The sequence below is a fragment of the Egretta garzetta genome, unplaced genomic scaffold (genome assembly GCF_000687185.1).
Source record: "Egretta garzetta isolate BGI_Z169 unplaced genomic scaffold, ASM68718v1 scaffold416, whole genome shotgun sequence".
Lineage (NCBI taxonomy): Eukaryota > Metazoa > Chordata > Aves > Pelecaniformes > Ardeidae > Egretta > Egretta garzetta.
Window position 1 is genome coordinate 298708 of NW_009260072.1, and position 17965 is coordinate 316672.

General features: G+C 40.1%; 1 protein-coding gene across 3 annotated transcripts in view; it reads right to left on the reverse strand.

Moving 5' to 3' along the window:
• The window catches only part of DPP10 (dipeptidyl peptidase like 10), a 235183-nt gene that overhangs the window by 29010 nt on the left and 188208 nt on the right, over positions 1–17965 (reverse strand). For 2 of the 3 annotated variants that reach the window (XM_035896713.1, XM_009641235.2), the window contains 4 exons: positions 14597–14694; positions 7670–7793; positions 5471–5509; positions 4039–4146 (listed from right to left, as the gene is read on the reverse strand). In XM_035896713.1, coding sequence (XP_035752606.1) covers positions 4039–4146; positions 5471–5509; positions 7670–7793; positions 14597–14694 — 369 coding nt within the window. The remainder of the gene's footprint in view (positions 1–4038; positions 4147–5470; positions 5510–7669; positions 7794–14596; positions 14695–17965) is intronic. The other variant, XM_035896712.1, reaches the window with a different exon arrangement.

Genomic DNA, 17965 nt, shown 5'->3' on the forward strand with positions numbered 1-17965 from the left:
CCACATGCCAACAGACAATACTTCCAGTTCTGTTTCTCTTAGGGTTTCCTTTCCTTTACAGGGGCATAGCAGAGGAGTCTAACTCAGACCCCTGTAACCAAAACTCTGCCCCAGAGTGTGCTCACCAAACTTTCATGTTGATCACATGCTTGTACTGAGCCAAGACTACCTACTACGATGCTGTGCCAAGACAGGACACCAACATCACCCTCATCCAAGAAGGCAGGCAAACCTCTACGAGAAATGCACCGCACAAACTCAGACACAGAAGTTAACAGGATCTAAACCTAGCTAAAGCCACCAGGCACTCTGGAGAAGCCTCTCTTTGCCCAGGGTCTATAAGGAGAGTGTAAGAATAGCCTCCAAATGTTGGCAAATGCTTACAAGTTGGGGAGCACCCCTTGCTCATAACTTGTTTCTATGCCAGTGCGAGCCTAGGAAAATAACTGCCGGAAGGGAAAATTCAAAAACTCTCTCAAAGAAAGTGACGGCAGTTTTCTCAGCCAATGCACCAGGAACTGAATTCAGAAACGTCAGGATGCAATGCATATCTATCTTTAGGTAAAACCAAACTCTTTGGGCTGGAAGCTGCAGCAGACTCCTCGTCAGACACAGGTTAAAAAGAACGCAATCTGAAGAGTGAGAAGCTCATTCCAGAGTGCTTCCTAGTGCAAAAGGTAAAATTCTTGCTTAGGCTTCTGAAGATTAAAACTTTAACTACAAACATACTTGAAGAGTGTTTTTTTTCTGTACTAGGGCTATGATGCTTGGCCGGGATATAAAAATTCCTAATTTTCAAATTCAAGACAAATGTTGTAAAGAAAAGAAGTGATACTTCAGCTTATATTTCAGCTTTAGTGGGTGAAACTGAGCAGCCGGAGTCGCAAAGGAGGTGAGAGGGAGGACTCAATGGGGCTTTCTGGCCTTGCACCCTGTGAATCTGGAGCAGCAGTCCAGATGTAATCACAGTGGCCTCCGTGGTTATGTGGCCTACAAAAATTCATAAAGGCAAATATTTTTTTTTTTAATCCCTGTACTTCTGAACCGTATCTTGTAAACTCTGAGCTCTACATCAACAGCAGCAATAACTAGAAAGCAGAAAATGCTCAAGGACACCTATGAGACATGTCTGGAAATGGCAAGGCAGAAACAAGTCCCTTAGAACTGGTCTGTTCTCCAACAGATCCACATAGAAAGCATGATGTAACTCTATGACAAGTCTTGCAAGTACCAGCTGAAATCAGGACGCTGTGCTGGGTGCTGTACATCTGTTTATGATGACAGTTCCCTTGTTCGGGAAAGTTCTCATATTCAGTGCTGTCTCCAGGAATGATTAAAATACAAATTAGTGATTTATTATAAGTGACTATTTCTTCTCTAGAGAAAGAGAAGCTGCAACTATTGAAAGAGATATTTAAATATTGAGATCACAGAATCTAACAAGAAACAGCAATAAAGAGCCCAGCCAAGCGTTAATAAACATGGTTATTTTTCAAGGTTACAGTCATAATACATAATTTATGAAGCTTGCAGGAAGTTCTTGCCTTGATCCATTAAAGTTACTTTATAATTCTTACTTTGTGGTTGGAAGAAAGAGGCTTTCTAGAGTTGCAAAACCCCAAGTAAGAAAATTCTAGATACATAACACAACTCAATCCCATTTTGAGATTAGTTTCTTTTAAATATTTCACAAGTTACTAAAAGCATTTGAAAACAACAAAACACACATCTAGCCCTCTACATTCAGACAGTGAATAATATAGGATAGACAGTAACCTTTTAAAGAGAAACCTCCCCTTGCAAGGTTTCATTGGATGCTTCTGCTAACCTGCTTTGATTGTATCATTGACAGACACTTTTCCAAAGTACAGTCAAAGAAATGCAGCCCAAAAAAGACCATGATTTGCCAGCACTTGTAAGATTGACAAATAAGCCTCAGTGATTAAATTAACCTAAAGCGAGCCATTAAAATTTACTTCTTTGTCACTGAATGTTCACGTTGGTTCTGCGTTTTAACTTTCCTGCATTTGGAGGATGATTTCTGTTAATGAGCTGATGTCTGTGCTGAGTAGTACAGAGCAGTAACAAGAATCTGAATGCCAAATTCCAACGTTATCTGAGCTCCATCACGAAAAACTGTCATCATCTGGGTACCGGCGACCTGGCAACTGCTTTAAATTCTGCAGGGCACCTGTTATGCTGCGGTGGCTCTCACAAGGTGTGACAAACATCCAATGTGACAAAAGACTTTATGTGCAACGGTTAATATAATTTTTATGCCTCCATGTTTGCTTTAGAAATAATGGACAATCAGATTAATGCAGTGTGTAAAACACATCATATAAACACATTTCCTGTCCTTTATTGCTCAGTATCAGCCCCATTACCATGCAGTATGTTGCTTATTGATGAATAGTGGTTGATACATGGGATATCACATTTCCCCTTCTCAGGAGCAGCTACATACTTAAAGCCAAATGTGTCATTGGTGATAGCATTCAGACTTGTTTATTTACGGTGATGGTGGTCAAAAGAGAAGTATTTTTGGAGCTGTATAGTACCCAGGGCTCTAATTCTGCCTAAAAGGGATAGAATGCTAAACTCCTAATCATAAGCTTGACTTTAAACATTATTCTGGTGGGATTAAAACATGTACTTACAAGTAGGTATCTATTTAATTATCTCATTGAATAGGAGTGGGCTTAATCCTTTGCTTAATATTTTCCTGAATTAGGATCAAGTTCCCTGGGCTCTTTAGTAGTGAAAAAATATCAGAGCCTACAGGTGTAAGGCATATTTGGTTCTATCTGTAACAACCTTGGGAATGCTCCAAGTTAATTTTCAGATCTACATCATTATCATTTAATGTATTTTAAAGATAATTATTCATATTGGGAAAGAAACCAAAATAAGGCTTGATTGACTAATTTTGTTTTGTTTCAGTGTGAATTTTTGTGTGGTTACTATATTAATACACCTTTACCAGATTGACATCTGAGTTACTGTTTTCTTTAGAAGATAGGATTTGACAAGTCTTTGATCCCTTTTTTCTTGTCTGATTCTTTCTTGATATATTTACTCTAGTGAATGAGTACCTTGTTCTTGCTTCTTCAGGATAAATTTTCATTAAAGTTCTTTTGCTCCTTTTCTGTCTGCAGTACACTGTGAACATATTTCAGACTTAATAATGTTCATACCAGCACACTGTCATAAAGGGAGATAATAGAGTTGCCTGGTGCCAAGTCTGCTATTTTGATGTTTTGGGTACCTTGATAATCCCTCCTATGTCATATGGCTCTGCTAAAGTACCTGGATTAATGCTCTGCTGATTTAAAGAGATGCCTTGGAGTGTTCCATTCCAGGGCATAATTTCCTTTATTAGTTCATCACAACTTCATATTGGTGACCTTCAAAGTCATAGTGCAAATTTATCTTCTTTCAGGTTCTTTGGAAAAAGCAGTGACCCTGGGAAATGGAAGCCACTGGAAAATGTTGCAAAGGGTAATGAAAGAGTCCCAATTTTCACAAAATTTTGAATTTGGGGTACTGCCTCCCTTTACTGTGGTGTGTGAGACCAGAATCATGAATATTCTGAATTGACATTTAAAATTACACTTATGCATATACAGTGTATATAAAGAGGGTAAAAGAAGCATTTCTGCAGGTCTCTTGAATTTCTGTGGCTATAAAACATCATTGACAGAAGGGTTTAACAAGAAAACATCTCTGCTTGTTTACAGAGGTACAAAGAAAACATGAAATCTTCCAGAGAGAGTACTTTGGAAGTACCTTTCATTTACAGACCTTACGTGCCATCACTGCAGAGGTCTAAGAAAAGAGAGAGCGGTCCACTTATTCTGCAAGAAATGTATTACAAGTCCCTCTGCACCAAGTGACAACTTGGGCCGGACAAATGACCACAACACAAGTGTTCAGACTCTACTGAAGCGCAAGCCTTTGCTTGAGTCATGTGTCCTCCGTAAAAGATACTCTAGATGACCACTAGAGTATTAAAAATAGCCTGAACCAAAACCTTACCTGAACAATAAACATGGCTATGTGGTGAAATTCGCCCCGGCCTCCCTGCTTCACTGGGACAGTCATGAAGAACTTACTGCCATCCTTGGAGAAAACTGGTTCTTCGTTCTATAAATGTAAGATTGTGTTAATTTGTCACACTTCCCATTAAACTTCTTAACAAAATATTAGCTTAGGTTTTTTTGTCTCCTTGGTTTTGGTAGTTGCTGTGCTCATAAGATGACTGCAGAAAAATCCTTAGATTTTAAATATATTCAGTTAAGATTAACAAAAATGGCTAAAGGTAAATGTAGTTCATGCCAGTAGTTACCATCGTGCAATCTTGTCCTAAAGCACGGGTTACAGCCCTTGCAAACCCCCCCTCCCAATGAAAGGTCTGGTAGTCTGATCCCTAAGGCAGCGGGACTTTCCAGGATACATTCCTTTACACCCATACAACTAATGACAAAGATAAGTCCTACCAGTGATGAGGAGAACAAATGTTTCCATGGTCTGGACTCAGCAACACATTACTGAGTACATGCTTAACACTCGCTGATTTTGATTTAAAAAAATTGGAAAAAATAAGCACATTGAAGTGATATCTTGAATCAAGGTCTTACCATAAATTGTAGCCTGATGTGATACCATCTCTCCATGTCTAACTTTACACAGAAATATTAAAGGAAAATGGCTTGCTATAAAAGCATAGATTTTTTTAAAAATGATTTCTCATTTGCACATTGCAAAATGAAGCCTGAAATGTATTTCAAATAGAATGTGTTTCATCCATTTATTGGATAGCTCTTCTGAAGCTATGAAAATGGAATCATTTGCTGACATATTAGTTCAACATATTGTGCTGGGTATGAATTTAGAAATATTCTTATGCATTCCAATTATAGGCTGTACGACCTCTAATCTTTGAACTCCTTTGGCTTTAATTTGGTGAGGTTATTTTTTAATCAGAAAAAAATCAGCACAGTATATAGAACATGCTTGGAATGGGATTCGTCTGATCTGCCTTTAACCATCCAAGAGTTAGGTAGTTATTCAGCTGGTCATCTCAGCGCTTACTGAACTGAATGCAGAGATTGGAAACTGAAGGGAACGTTGCCTCCGAAACCCAGAGAGGTGCTTCGGTTCCAAGGGCTGAATTGCTCGCTGGAAGTGTGTATCTCTTTCCACCACTGACACGGTCAGTGAGACAGTGGAATGTCCTCCGTGTGATGCAAAGTCACAGGATTCCCACTACCACAGAAACAAGCTGCCATCTGAATGTTTACCCAGACACTGCTATAATCCTCAGCTGTTAAATTAATTTAGGATCCTAAAAAGTATGCCATTTTAAAAGGAATGGATTTTAACAGCTTATAAAATAACATATAACTAAATAAAAATTAAAATGAAGCAATCACACATTACACACCAAGTAATAGCATGCATACTACACCTGTTTAGGAAGCCACAGGTCTGACTGCATTTCATATTTCTAAAAAAGAAAAAAAAGAAACTTTTATGGAATAGCTATAGATCAAAAACATTTCCCACATTCAGCAAAAGGTTTCTAGCCATTTCATGGTTTGGTTTTTTTTCTATTATGTTACAATTATCACATTTCTTCATTGGCACTTACATTGAAACAAATGATAATTTAATTACAAAGTCAGCTGCTTTATTCCGAGTTTTTGGTGGAACACCACAGGGGACCTATGAATGCCTTTTTCAGTCCTTTCTGATTAGCTATCAAGAAGCTTTACACAGGCAGTTCCATTTGTTTTTTTACCTCTAGGCATCATCTGACAACTGGATATTTTAGGTCCTTCATCAACACTGGGCAAACAGCCAGCATCGAGCTCAAAGTATGAAACCTTTTCAAATCACAATCCTTTGCTTTAATGGGTTGTAGTGTGGCTTTAGTGAAGAGAAAAAAAATAAATGCAAATGATTGTTTTTTATTGGTCACACTCGTATCTCATATCATGCCACCTAAAAAAACCCCCAAACACTATGAACACATTGTTGGAAAAAAATATAGAATATACGTCAACTGTTGTAAATTGTCACAGTCATGCTGAAGTCATGAAAATTTATTAGCTGTAGAAGCATCTGTACATACATGGCCTGAAAAATGAAAAAATTTGTAGCTACTACAGCAGCTGGTTTTATACAGCACTTTTTGGAATTGTGAACATGTACAAAATGCTAAAAAAAATAAAAAAATTAAACCCCCAGATTTTCAGCTGAAATCAAATGGTCTGACACAATGTTAAATTCTCACAGTATGGCCTTTCCTCTTTCATTACTGAATTCCAGAGCATCAGCTTATCCCAGTGAAGGAACTGTCCCAGGTTACAGGCACGAGCCCTGCCCGAGCTGCGCTCACTACAGTCACGCTGCATCGCTACCCTTCCTCACCCACCCACCCATCCCTTTGCTGCACTTCATTTCTTCTGGAGTGGCACTTCACTTCTTTCTCTGGAGAGAAGTCTCTCAATCTCAAAGTCCTGCTTTGCAGCTCCCTGGACTCCTCCTTCAGACAAGCCCAAGTGACCTTGGAGCACACAAGGGTTTCCTTTCAGGAGCAACTGCTCACAGTGGTTCCTGACCAACTTTTTAAATAAAAGGGCACAAGGATTGCAGGAAGCAGGTAAAAAGGAACCCAATCAACAGATCTCCATGTTCACAATCTTAATCCGTAGTCTGGGGATTTATCTGTGGCTTCTGAGTTGGGAAAAGCAACCTGCACTATGTAGCAAAAGAAGCAGACAAGCTCAGAAATAATTCCTAACACTTCAACATGACTGACTTCAGTAGCAGACACTGATGGGAGCCTTTTGACTCAGAGGCCAAACTTAGACCTACATTAATCACTCATAACCATTTGCACTGCCAAATTATACCCTTGACTTTGGAGCATCTGCTGGTACTGATATTAGCATGTATAGAAAACATACTTTATACTTTTAGCTGGTTCTGGGAAGAGATCGTGACTCAGAACGGGAAAGTGGCCAACTGCATTCAAGATGCAAGATTGACTCCGAAAGTGGAGAGATGTAATGCAGGAATGTCAGAAGTCAAAGTCTGGGTCAAGGGATGGGATGTGGCTGGATTCAAATAGAAAAATGTATTTCAGCTTGACTTATATTCAAAATGAGATATCCCTGTTGCCTTTCAATTTTACTTTTTTCTGAAGTTCTTTAATTCTGCTATTGAATTTGCAGGGATTATCAGAATTTTACACCTCTGCCTTAAACATATGTAAGCTGTGAGAGACAGAAAGATCTGAAATGAAACTCTGTAGGGGGAGAGAGGAGAAACCAGGCAGCTGAAAATATCTGACGGAAGACAAGCTTGTCACCGTGCTAGCAATATCCGAAGTACATGATGTTCAGCAACTGCAGTTTCCACTGAAGTTAATGAATGAACAAAGCTTAGTAATTCTGAAAATGTCACTCAAAGTTGCTAATTGCATGAAATCATTTCACCAGATTTGGAATTTTCTCACATCTATTTCCTCCCTGTTGACTAATTATATTCAGCTTGCAACTACTGCATCTGCAAAATGATTTCTGAAAATCTTTTTCTGAATATGAAAACAAACTGCAGGAAGAAACCTTGAAAAGAGATCTTACGAAAAAATCCGACTTACCCTGCTGCAAGCCCCAGTCGTGGTTTCACAAACTGTAAGGATGGAGATATTCTGAGGTCTGTTTAACCATCTCACCACAGCTTTGGTGTTGCTTATCCATTTCACCATGGTGATGTAATATTCCCTAAGTAAACATTTGAAAATGCAATGTTCAGATCATTCCTGTTTCAGATTAGATGTTTTTGTTTAAAAAATAGACAGTTCATCAAATGCTGGATTTGTACTGCATGACAGCATCCGTACTGAGGGATGGAGAAAATAACCCCAAATGCCCTACAAGGGGCAAGGCTCATTCCTAGGGCACTGTTCCCCTGGGCAATTTATTCTCCATTAGTACTTCCTCCTCAGCCATTTGTAATATATAAATTCTACCAAGTGCAAAGTGTATACTTGTGAAATACCTGTTTGCGAATACACATGAACCATGTACTGGCCGGCCAGCTTAAAAACAAACACTTCCAACAGAAGCCAGTATTTTCCAAACACCTTCAGAAGACACATGTTTTTGCAAAAGAATCCAGCCCTACTGCCACATACACAAAAAAGTCGTTAATGTTAGAGGGCAGGCACCACTTTAAAATGTCGATTGTTATAAAATGACAAGTATTTCATAACGGGACTTCTGCATGAAGGGACGTCACATCCAGGACTAGCACGTGTCAGCTTTCGTTTTCACAAATAGCTGGTAACACCAAACTGTCTGTCCCTCAGCACCCCTGGCGGAGCCAGGGAGGCTTCCTAGGTGCAGACTAAGGGTATGGAGTATCTGCCTCCCTCCTCCCAAACTCCTGTGAGGCTGGCAGACTGGGGGTGTTACAGAGGAAGACCTGGTGCAGCTTGTCATCCCAGCCAGGCTATTTGCTTCAACTCTCTACTCATGGCAGCTCTCACAGTCCTGCAACACTGGAGCAAACTTGTCTGGAAACTCAGCCCCCCTTTAAAAGAAGGGCCTTGGCTTGCATCCGATTAGGCTTTTAATCTAACACTGATGGAGATCTCACCACTCTTTGACAAGACATATTTAATCATACATTCAAAAGACTTGTTACTAGATCAAAGAGGCTAAGTGCCGACAGCACCGTTGTGTACAACTCTGGTGCTGCACACAGGAGATGCAGGCAACAGCCGATCGTTGCAGCTTCACCCAGCCCTGCTCTGGAGCTACATTTGAAGAACACAGCTGAACAACCCAAAATGCCCAACTTTCTTCTGGCTGTTATGTGTGACTTTTAGTAAGAGAGATATTTTCACATGTGGATACCAGAACGATGACTATGAATGGTGACTTCAGGTATATTCTGAGTCTAATGCTTATGGGCTTTTTTTGGTTCAAAATACTTTTTAACTTACTGAAGAGCAAAAATATATGCCAAAAATAACACAAGATCTAACATGAGACCAGGTGACACAGTCAACAAGCAAACCAAAGAGTGCAACCCCATGGTTTTAAACTTTAAAATAAAAAACTATTCAAGAAAAAGAGTCAAACTTTGCAACATCATGTCATTCACTATAATGAAGAAATCTGCTCTAACTTTAAACCAGTCAGCTGATTATGAAAGAAATGTGCTTATAAGAATAGCTGGAAGACATTTAACATCTATGGCAATGGAAAAAGGAACCTTACTTTTGATGATGGTATTACTAAATTGGGTTTGGATAACAAATACAACAGGGTTCAGCTGAAGAAAGCTGACCTATTACAGTCCCTAGTTTGCTGGCAGGTTGTTCTCTAAGAAGGTAAACAACAGAAGCTTGCCCCATGCACAATGCTCTAGAATATTTACTGTATTCTTAAATTATTTATATTGTTGAGTATAGAAAAGTGTATGAGAATTTACAGATACTAATAGAAAATGTCATTCTCAGAAACGCACATGGAAAACAACACAAACTGAGACACCTGCAAAATAGCCAAGATAACGACAGTTTGTCAGTATTTTGACACTATACATGACTTTATGCATACATTGATGTATGTGCTGCAGTTTTCTTCTGAGACTAAGAATCATAGAATCATTTAGGTTGGAGAAGACCTTTAAGATCATCAAGCCCACAGATATTTGGTTGAAAGGAGTTTTTCTAGCTCGCCTTCCCACGGGTGCTGGTGGCCACCATCCCAGCCAGGCTAACAAGCTCTGCTCCCCACTTCCTCGCAGCCATGGCCCTGGTCATGACCATCCTGGTAGCCCACTGACAGACTCCTGTTGTCCTCCCTGAACCCCCAAATTGGTTACGGGTGATGGACAGAGCAACCTCCCTCAGCCTGCTGGCCAGACTCCTCCTAGGGTAGGGACCACCAGCCTTGGTGGCAAGGAGCGTGTGCCGTTGTCTCCCATCCAGTCCCAAGCACGCAGTCCTCGGCAGGACGGCTGGGCCAGCAGCCGGGTCCCAGCCCTGGCTGACCAGGGGCTTGTCCTGGCCCACGTGCAGAACTTGCATTTCTTCCCACAAAGCTGGTAAGGGAATAATCAATAAATACCTTGGCATTGTGTGGGAAAGCTTCAATAAAATAAAGTATGGGGGTTGGGCTTGTTCAGCCTGGAGAAGAGAAGGCTGCGGGGAGACCTGATTACGGCCTTTCAATACCTAAAGGGGGCCTACAGGAAAGATGGGGAAAATCTTTTTAGTAGGGCCAGCTGTGACAGGACAAGGGATAATGGTTTTAAACTAAAACAGGGTAGGTTTAGACTAGATATAAGGAAGAAATTCTTTACAATGAGGGTGGTGAAACACTGGAACAGGTTGCCCAGAGAGGTAGTGGAGGCCCCATCCCTGGAAGCATTCAAGGCCAGGTTGGACGGGGCTCTGAGCAACCTGATCTAGTTAGCGGTGTCCCTGCTCCTGCGGGGGGGTTGGACTGGGTGACCTCTAGGGGTCCCTTCCAACCCAAAACATTCTATGATTGTATGTGAATATATTTTTATCCTGTAGGGTTTGGCTGAATTACAGCCATTTGCTATAAGGTATGATAGTGAATTAATCCTTTACATTAACCTTGTGAGATGGGTATTTTTATTGGCAAGTTACAGAAGAGGGGAGGGGCAGAAGTGTGAAAGAAGTGACTAGATATAGCACACCTAAGAAAAGCTGGAAGTAAACCCTAGTTTTCTTAATACCACACACTCCCCATCTTTCCCATTTCCAGTCAGAATCAAATAAACCCTCTATTCCAACACAAGGCTCAGACAAACCGGCTGCCAGAGGTATAAACCCAACCTTTCTATATTCAAAAGGTGATTTCAAACTAGAGATACATAAATATCCAAATGATTTTGTTGATTTGGAAAAGCATGGTTAATAAAAACATTGGTGAGGCTTGCAAGAGCATTATTTGAAATTACGCAAACTCAATTTCTTAAGTGTTTCCAGTTCCATTAAAAAAGATTAATTAAAATCAATAAAAATGATTTAAATTTGTCACACAAAGTCAGAAGGGTCTGACTGTATATTTCAGTCTCTTTAAAAGCAGGTATATATGACATATAAACACTATTGGGAAAAATAAGAAAAAGGACTGACTTAATTTCTTATAGCATGTTTTAAAACTACCTGGTCAGCAGCGGCTGGGCTTAGTGCAGAGCCAATGCAGTCTGCTCACTGTGACTGCGAAGGGAAAGCAAACAGTGGACGACCCCCGCCACGGAGACTGGCAAGAGCCGATGTTCTGCTAGAACTGTGGTTCTAGCAGAAAAATCTTTTCATCGTGTATGGAAGCACAGTTCTACTCTAATAACTCAGCTGCAACTTCTTTCATGTTATTTCAGTTCTCTCTGTCTTAGCAATTTTCACTTTGGAAAAGAAATTAAATTCTTCTGCCTGACAGGTCTAAAGTCAAGCGTGGGGTTTGAAAAATCAGCCTATGTAATTTCTTAGTATCATATTTATGCCGTATATATAAATATCACCAGTTACAAGGATTCTTCAGGTGTCCTAAGGTACTGTGGTTTGAACCGACTGCTTGCACACCATAGTGCTTTTTCAAGATTTGCAGCAGGAGGTCTAAGCTTTCCAACTGGAACTTCAGGAGCTAGCAGGGTACGAATGCTCACATATTTCACCTTACATGTATATTGGCTTTCTAGGACTAATGAGAAAAAAGCCCTGCAGTACAGAATCATGTTTGCCACTGAAGAAAACATAATGTAGCTGTACAAGTGAAATGGAAACACCAAGGGGGAAACAGTAATTGCACAGAATACAACCACACGTTTAAAGGAAGATTGTCAGCCTTTTTGTGGGCAGTGCACAGTAGATGGTACATTTTTCCACAGAATAAAACTTTCAGGAGTAAATTTACAAATGTTATTGCTATCTTTACATCAGAACAACCTGAACAAAACTTGGGAAATATTACCAAGCACCTTTATAGAATCACGGCAAGACGTAAATGAAGGCAGAACACTGAATTTACTCAATCTTACATTAAGTTTCCAGATGCTCTAAAAATCAGAGAAACAGTTTTCTGTCTTCAGAGGTCCTGTACTGCACACAATTTGGGGAGAGTTGAGAATCTAAATGTTACTTTTTGTGGTTATAAATAACAGAATTCCACCCCCCTCCCCATTTGTGTGGTTTCTCTGCATAGGAGTGAATCTCTCCTGTAATAGCAGTTGGTTACGACTTGTAAAATACCTATTTCCAAAACGCCTCTGCCCTGAAAGATCCATAAAACTATGTATGACAGTGTCCCATTCCATTTAATTCTGAAAGACTCCCATGACCTATTTACTAATGACTACATAATGAACACATTAGAAAGGTACTGAAAAAAACCTGACTGCTAAAAGTAGCTACTACTTTTATTAAAAAAGCTAATACTTAGAAAAAACCCCAAACCTCCCAACCATCACAAACTCCAATGATTTCTACTCTAGAAAGGCCTGTTCAAAGTGTATTCTTCATACCTCTCTATATATTGATATATGGATATATATGGATTGATGACCAGTGTGATGACTGCTACTCAAATCCAGAGTCAGAATGCAAGATTTACAGTATACTTGGCTGGCAACCATGTAATTTTTCTAAATCTTATAGCACAGACATTATACCTTAAGAGCTAAAATTAAGACAAAACTAACTTTTTTCCAGGTTTAAATAGTTTTACTCTGTCTTCTGATGCAGCAGCAAAACAGAATTTTAAACATGAATATTATTTCAATTAAAGAGCAGCAATATCTTTATCAAGGACTCAAAAATCTGGCAAAAATGCTCCTTAAGGCTCACAAAAGAAATTCCGCAAATTGAGCTACTGCTAGCCTACAGCTTCAAGATGCAAAAAAGGTTTTAAGATACTGATATTCATTCATTTGATTCTACTTTTATTTTCAATCTGCTGGGGAGGAAGAATGAATCTGCAAAATCTAGAGTGATACCATAACATCTGAACAACATTTTCAAGATGTTTTTTTTCTTGGGGATTTATGCATTGCTTTCTCATTTCACTTCTTTGTGCCTTCTGACATTTAAAGGACAATTTTAATGCTGTTTAAGAGAGTTAAGATGCTAATCTTGATGGCAAGGAATCTCTTTCAGGTCTTACATTGTCACTTAAATTAATGAAGGTTTAGCAAGCAGCAGGAGATTTTATTATGTTTTTCAGTAGTAGCCTATCAACAGAAAGCAAATACTTCAAAAAAACCCAAATCATTCCTTTCACTAACACAATCAGTAAGAATTCCAGCTGACATAAATAATTGCAATGAACAATTCACTATTAAATTATTCCTGCACTAAATTAGGGTACCTCAATTTGTGTAGAAGAGTGCTACGCCAGCTTAAAATTGGTTGCAATGGTTGTGAATCAGAGCCCATGTTAACATCTTGATTGTTTTGAGAACAATTACCAAAAAATCTTTTGGGTTTTGTAGGAACTGCAAAAAAAGCAACTATATTCAGAAGGAGGGGGGTTAGCTAGCGGTAGCTTTAGGGTTGCCAATCCTTTCCACGACTTTCCCCATCTGAAAATGCCCTGACTGAAGAGAGGAAGTTGCAATTCCCTGGCCCTTAGCCCGCAGCCAGATCCGGACTGTGGTTACTCTTTTATTGCTATTATTACCTGTATTATATAATAATTTAGGGTTAGACAATCATTAACATGTGCACTGAAACCACAATGGGAATTTAATCAATACAACTGCAATTCTACAAACTGGAATACATGCATGGGAAGGGATGAAAGTTTTCTTCCCTTAAACAAAAAGGCACCTCAAAGTGAGGACAGGTAATTGGGAGCTCAGCTTAAGGTAGTAACTGAAGCAGGAGATTCACCAGTTGCAGCCAGACCTCATTTCTTCAGCCCCACAGTCAAAGGGACTGTTAAATTAGCTCAGTGCTTCTGAAGCACCTTCTCCCGAAAAACACAGCACCGCCCTGCTTAGCCTATGTGACCTGGCAGCATTGCACCTCACCTTCTGTCTCCTCACTGCATCTGTTGGCCGTGATGAGAAACGAAACTTGCTGTAACCTGCTGGATTGGCAAAGTTTGGGATATTTCTCTGAGGGAACACCCTGCTTACATGTTCTGCACATTTGTAATACACTTCTGTATTCTGCAATCTCATTTCAGAGACTGAAAGCAACGAGTTGGCACACAGCAAGGAAAGGCTGGGAATGAATGCAGGAACAACCTCAGAAACAGGGCTGTGGTCAGCCCCTTGGACCATAGTTTAAGATTGTTAAGTTCATATATTTCAAGTAAACTGGAGCTTCTCAGGACATCAGACATGAGTAAATACCAGATCCCTGTAATTTTTAAGAGGAGCATCAAACCAGTACAGCTGTATTTTATTTTATCATCATTATGTTCAGCCATGGGGACAGAGATCAAAGATAAGTGTTGTGCTGATGTAAAAAGGCAATGATTAGCCTGAGAGACAGTCAGGTTAAATTAAACATGAGTTTCAAAACAATGAAATTATGTACCTTGACTTAAAGCTGTCAGGTGGCATCAGTTCCAGTGTATGTGCTGGTCCATACAGATTAACTACAAACAGCTTTATTGCTGGATTTGTTTGACCTGCCTTTGAAAAAAAAGAAAATAGGAGCTTTAGAGGTACTGAATCAGTGACAGCTAAATAGAATCACTCATTAACATAATTCAGCATCTTTATAATAATGAGAAATTACTACAATTTAAAAATCTTAAATTAAAGAAAAATAATTTCACAGCCATATGAATTACACAGGTATAAATATGAAATATTAATTGAGTAATTCTCTCGCTGCCTTTACTGATGGCAGACCTTCACTGATGGCAGACCTTCCTGTGCAAAGCAAGGGACCAATGCTAGAAGCGGTTTGGCCCAGTTCAGTAAAGTCAGCTGTAAAAACACAGCCAGTTCCTAAACCAGCCTCCACACTCAGCCTCCAGCAGTGTCTTTTTCAGACACTATTGTTCCTTCTTCCAAAAAGCTGTTCTATATCTGGGATAACATTCCTCCTCTTCCTCTTCTTCCTTTACCATTTTCTCCCAGTCTTCTTTCCCTGGCTTGCTGAGATGGAAACCTCTATTTTTGGCCCTGTTCAGGACCCAGCTGCTTTGGCAGGCCAGCTTGAAGAGAAACAGAATACTTCTTGTGGCTAAAGGGGAACAAAACAGTGTTTGATATATATCCATCGGGAAGAGTGTGATAAGTCCTGAAGATCTATAGGGAGGCAGGACTCCTCCTCCTCCCAGTAACATGGCTCGTTACTGAGAGAGGTTCCTGAGATGAAGAGAAAGGACTGGCGATAAAAGGCAAGGCTCTGCGGGGCTGGCAGGGCGATGCTACTAGTCCCATCTCCCTGTCCCAGCCATACCATATTCAAGCTGCTTTTTCATGTAAATCACAGGAGTCACACACCACTATATAGTGCCCTTGGGATAGGGGGGATGAAAAGTGTGCCTCTCAATGGGACTGATCCTGTTTCATACTGGAAGGACAAGGTAAAATCACTGATTCTACAGATTTAATCATAATAAACTACAAAGTTGTATATCTGGCTCTTCACATGGGTATTTAGAAATGCAGAATAGCTTGGCTGAAATACACCCAAAAATTCCCTTTAGGAATTGGACTTATCTCAAAATATAGTCTGGGGGAAAAGCAAGTGATATTTGTGTATTTTTACTAAAAAAACCCTTTCAAATGGATTTAATTCCGCCCTCCCCCCCCAAAAAAAAAAACCAAAAAAACCAAAAAAAAAAAAACCCAACCTTTTACATTTGCCTCAAAAGAAATGTGGTCTTTCAAAGGCATCCTTTGCATGAGCACAGCTTACGCAAAAGCAAAACTGTGGAAGGAAACCACTGGAAGATGAAGTCCTGAGGACGCAACTGCAGCCTCCTTCTATTCTTTGAACCTTACGCTGACTGCGCGGTGGTATCGAAGTACGCTCACTGGGAGGGCTGCCACGAGTAATCACTATCCAGCATAGTATGAGCTGTAGAGAGACACACTAAAGCACACCTTCGCAGCGCGCCGGGAGGGATCTGCACTAGCCCCTGAAGATGAAGCGCAGAAGTGCGGCACTGCCCCAGCTCTGCCATCGCCAGTCCCGCTCCGGCCGCGGCAGAGGGGGCTGTGGCACGGCATGGCCCAGGGTAGGCTGCCAGCCTGAGTGGGTCTCTACTGGGGGCTCTGTTGCCCCAACGTACCCTCTCTGCTAGAAATACCCATGGTGTGCCCTACTCTGCTGCGTGGGTATGTCTGGAGCTACAGCTCCAGAGCAGTGGTTTCCGCCTCGATAGGATGTCGGTCCCTACAGCTGGGGAGGTGCCGTGGTCCGTGGGGCGACCGCCAAGTGCCCTGCAGCGGGCTTGGGCAGCTGAAGGTGGTTTTTCTACCTGCGTAGAAAACACTCATATCCAACATCTCTCCCTCAACAGTGAACAGCCTCAACTCCTCTACCACTCGGGGTCTCCTCATGACAATTTAAATAGCATAAATTTTGTATAATACCCAAATCAGTTGTTCAGTAGTGCAAGAACCCTTTACACTGAAATCCTACTTTGTTCTTGACCTATTTAACAAAATTTAAATTTCCTTTTTCATTTTTTTTTGAAGCATACAGTCTGTGCATATGACGTGTATGCAGATGTGCATGTTCCAGTATTCACAAACACATATAGGTTTCATTGTACTTTTTAATCATAGATATAATTTTCTCTGATGGTTTCATTCTATAACAAAGACCAACCCTTTTTTTTTTCATCTCTGTTGCTATACCACAAGCTTCATTACTTCATTTCAAAAGCATGATGTTTAACAGGTAGCTAAATTGGCATTAAATGGAGAAATTAAATAAAGATAATATTTTTTCATTAATGAGATTACTTAAGTAGTATTGTGCATCACTTTTATGCTGAATTGCTAATGAAATGGAATTACTCATTTCTTGTTTACAAAGCTGACTATTAAAAATATTGCTTATTTTTTCTTTGCTCCATCACTCAAGGCCTTTTGCCAATGCAAGTATGTGAACTACCTCTGAAAATACTGATACTTCATTATTTTAGAGTATTATTTCATAGCACGAATACATTATATTTATATCATGCATATTATTGTTTCACAGTGCCTGGTACAGTCTAATTGTCCACCCATCGAGAATAAAGGGTCATCACTGAAAAGTGTTAGCAGGAATAGGGCAACAGTAATATTTTCTAAAGCCCTCAATGAGCTTCCCTTGAACGTCAAAGGAGTACCACATAGATGGACCTACATATCCCATCAGAAAGGAACTTGGACACTTTGAAACCGCATGCAAGGGATGGATAAACTGGTAAGTTGGAAGATGACACCAGTGCTGGAGCTCAGCGCAAAAATGTCGGCTAGGGAGGCACCTACTCAGGAAATCCCCAGAAAATGAGGACTGATTTCAGACATTATCCCTGTCTGGGCTGTTCTTTCACTTTTCAACATGAATCTAAAAACCCTTCTCTAAATCTTTTGAAACTCAGTGATAGCTCTATTTTTTATTTTCTTTTTTCCTCATTTTGATGGCCAGGAAAAGATTTTACTGTGGCTTATCTTATTCAAGGCCAGTCTGTCACATTTATTAGTAACAGCATAATTTACTGAGATCTATATAACTGCAATGGAACATGCTCTGCGCTCTGCACACAGTGTGTAAGACTCCAGTGCAGCTGTGACAGAATCTTTTTTTCTGCGCAGTCCTCCAAACATATTACCCTTCCCTCAGAAGTGCTAGATTGATTTTACCAAGCCATATATCAATGACGAAATTACTACGAATCAGTTTGTCTGCTGCTCCCTCACCCGATAGTTTCTTTCCAGCAAGAGATGTTAC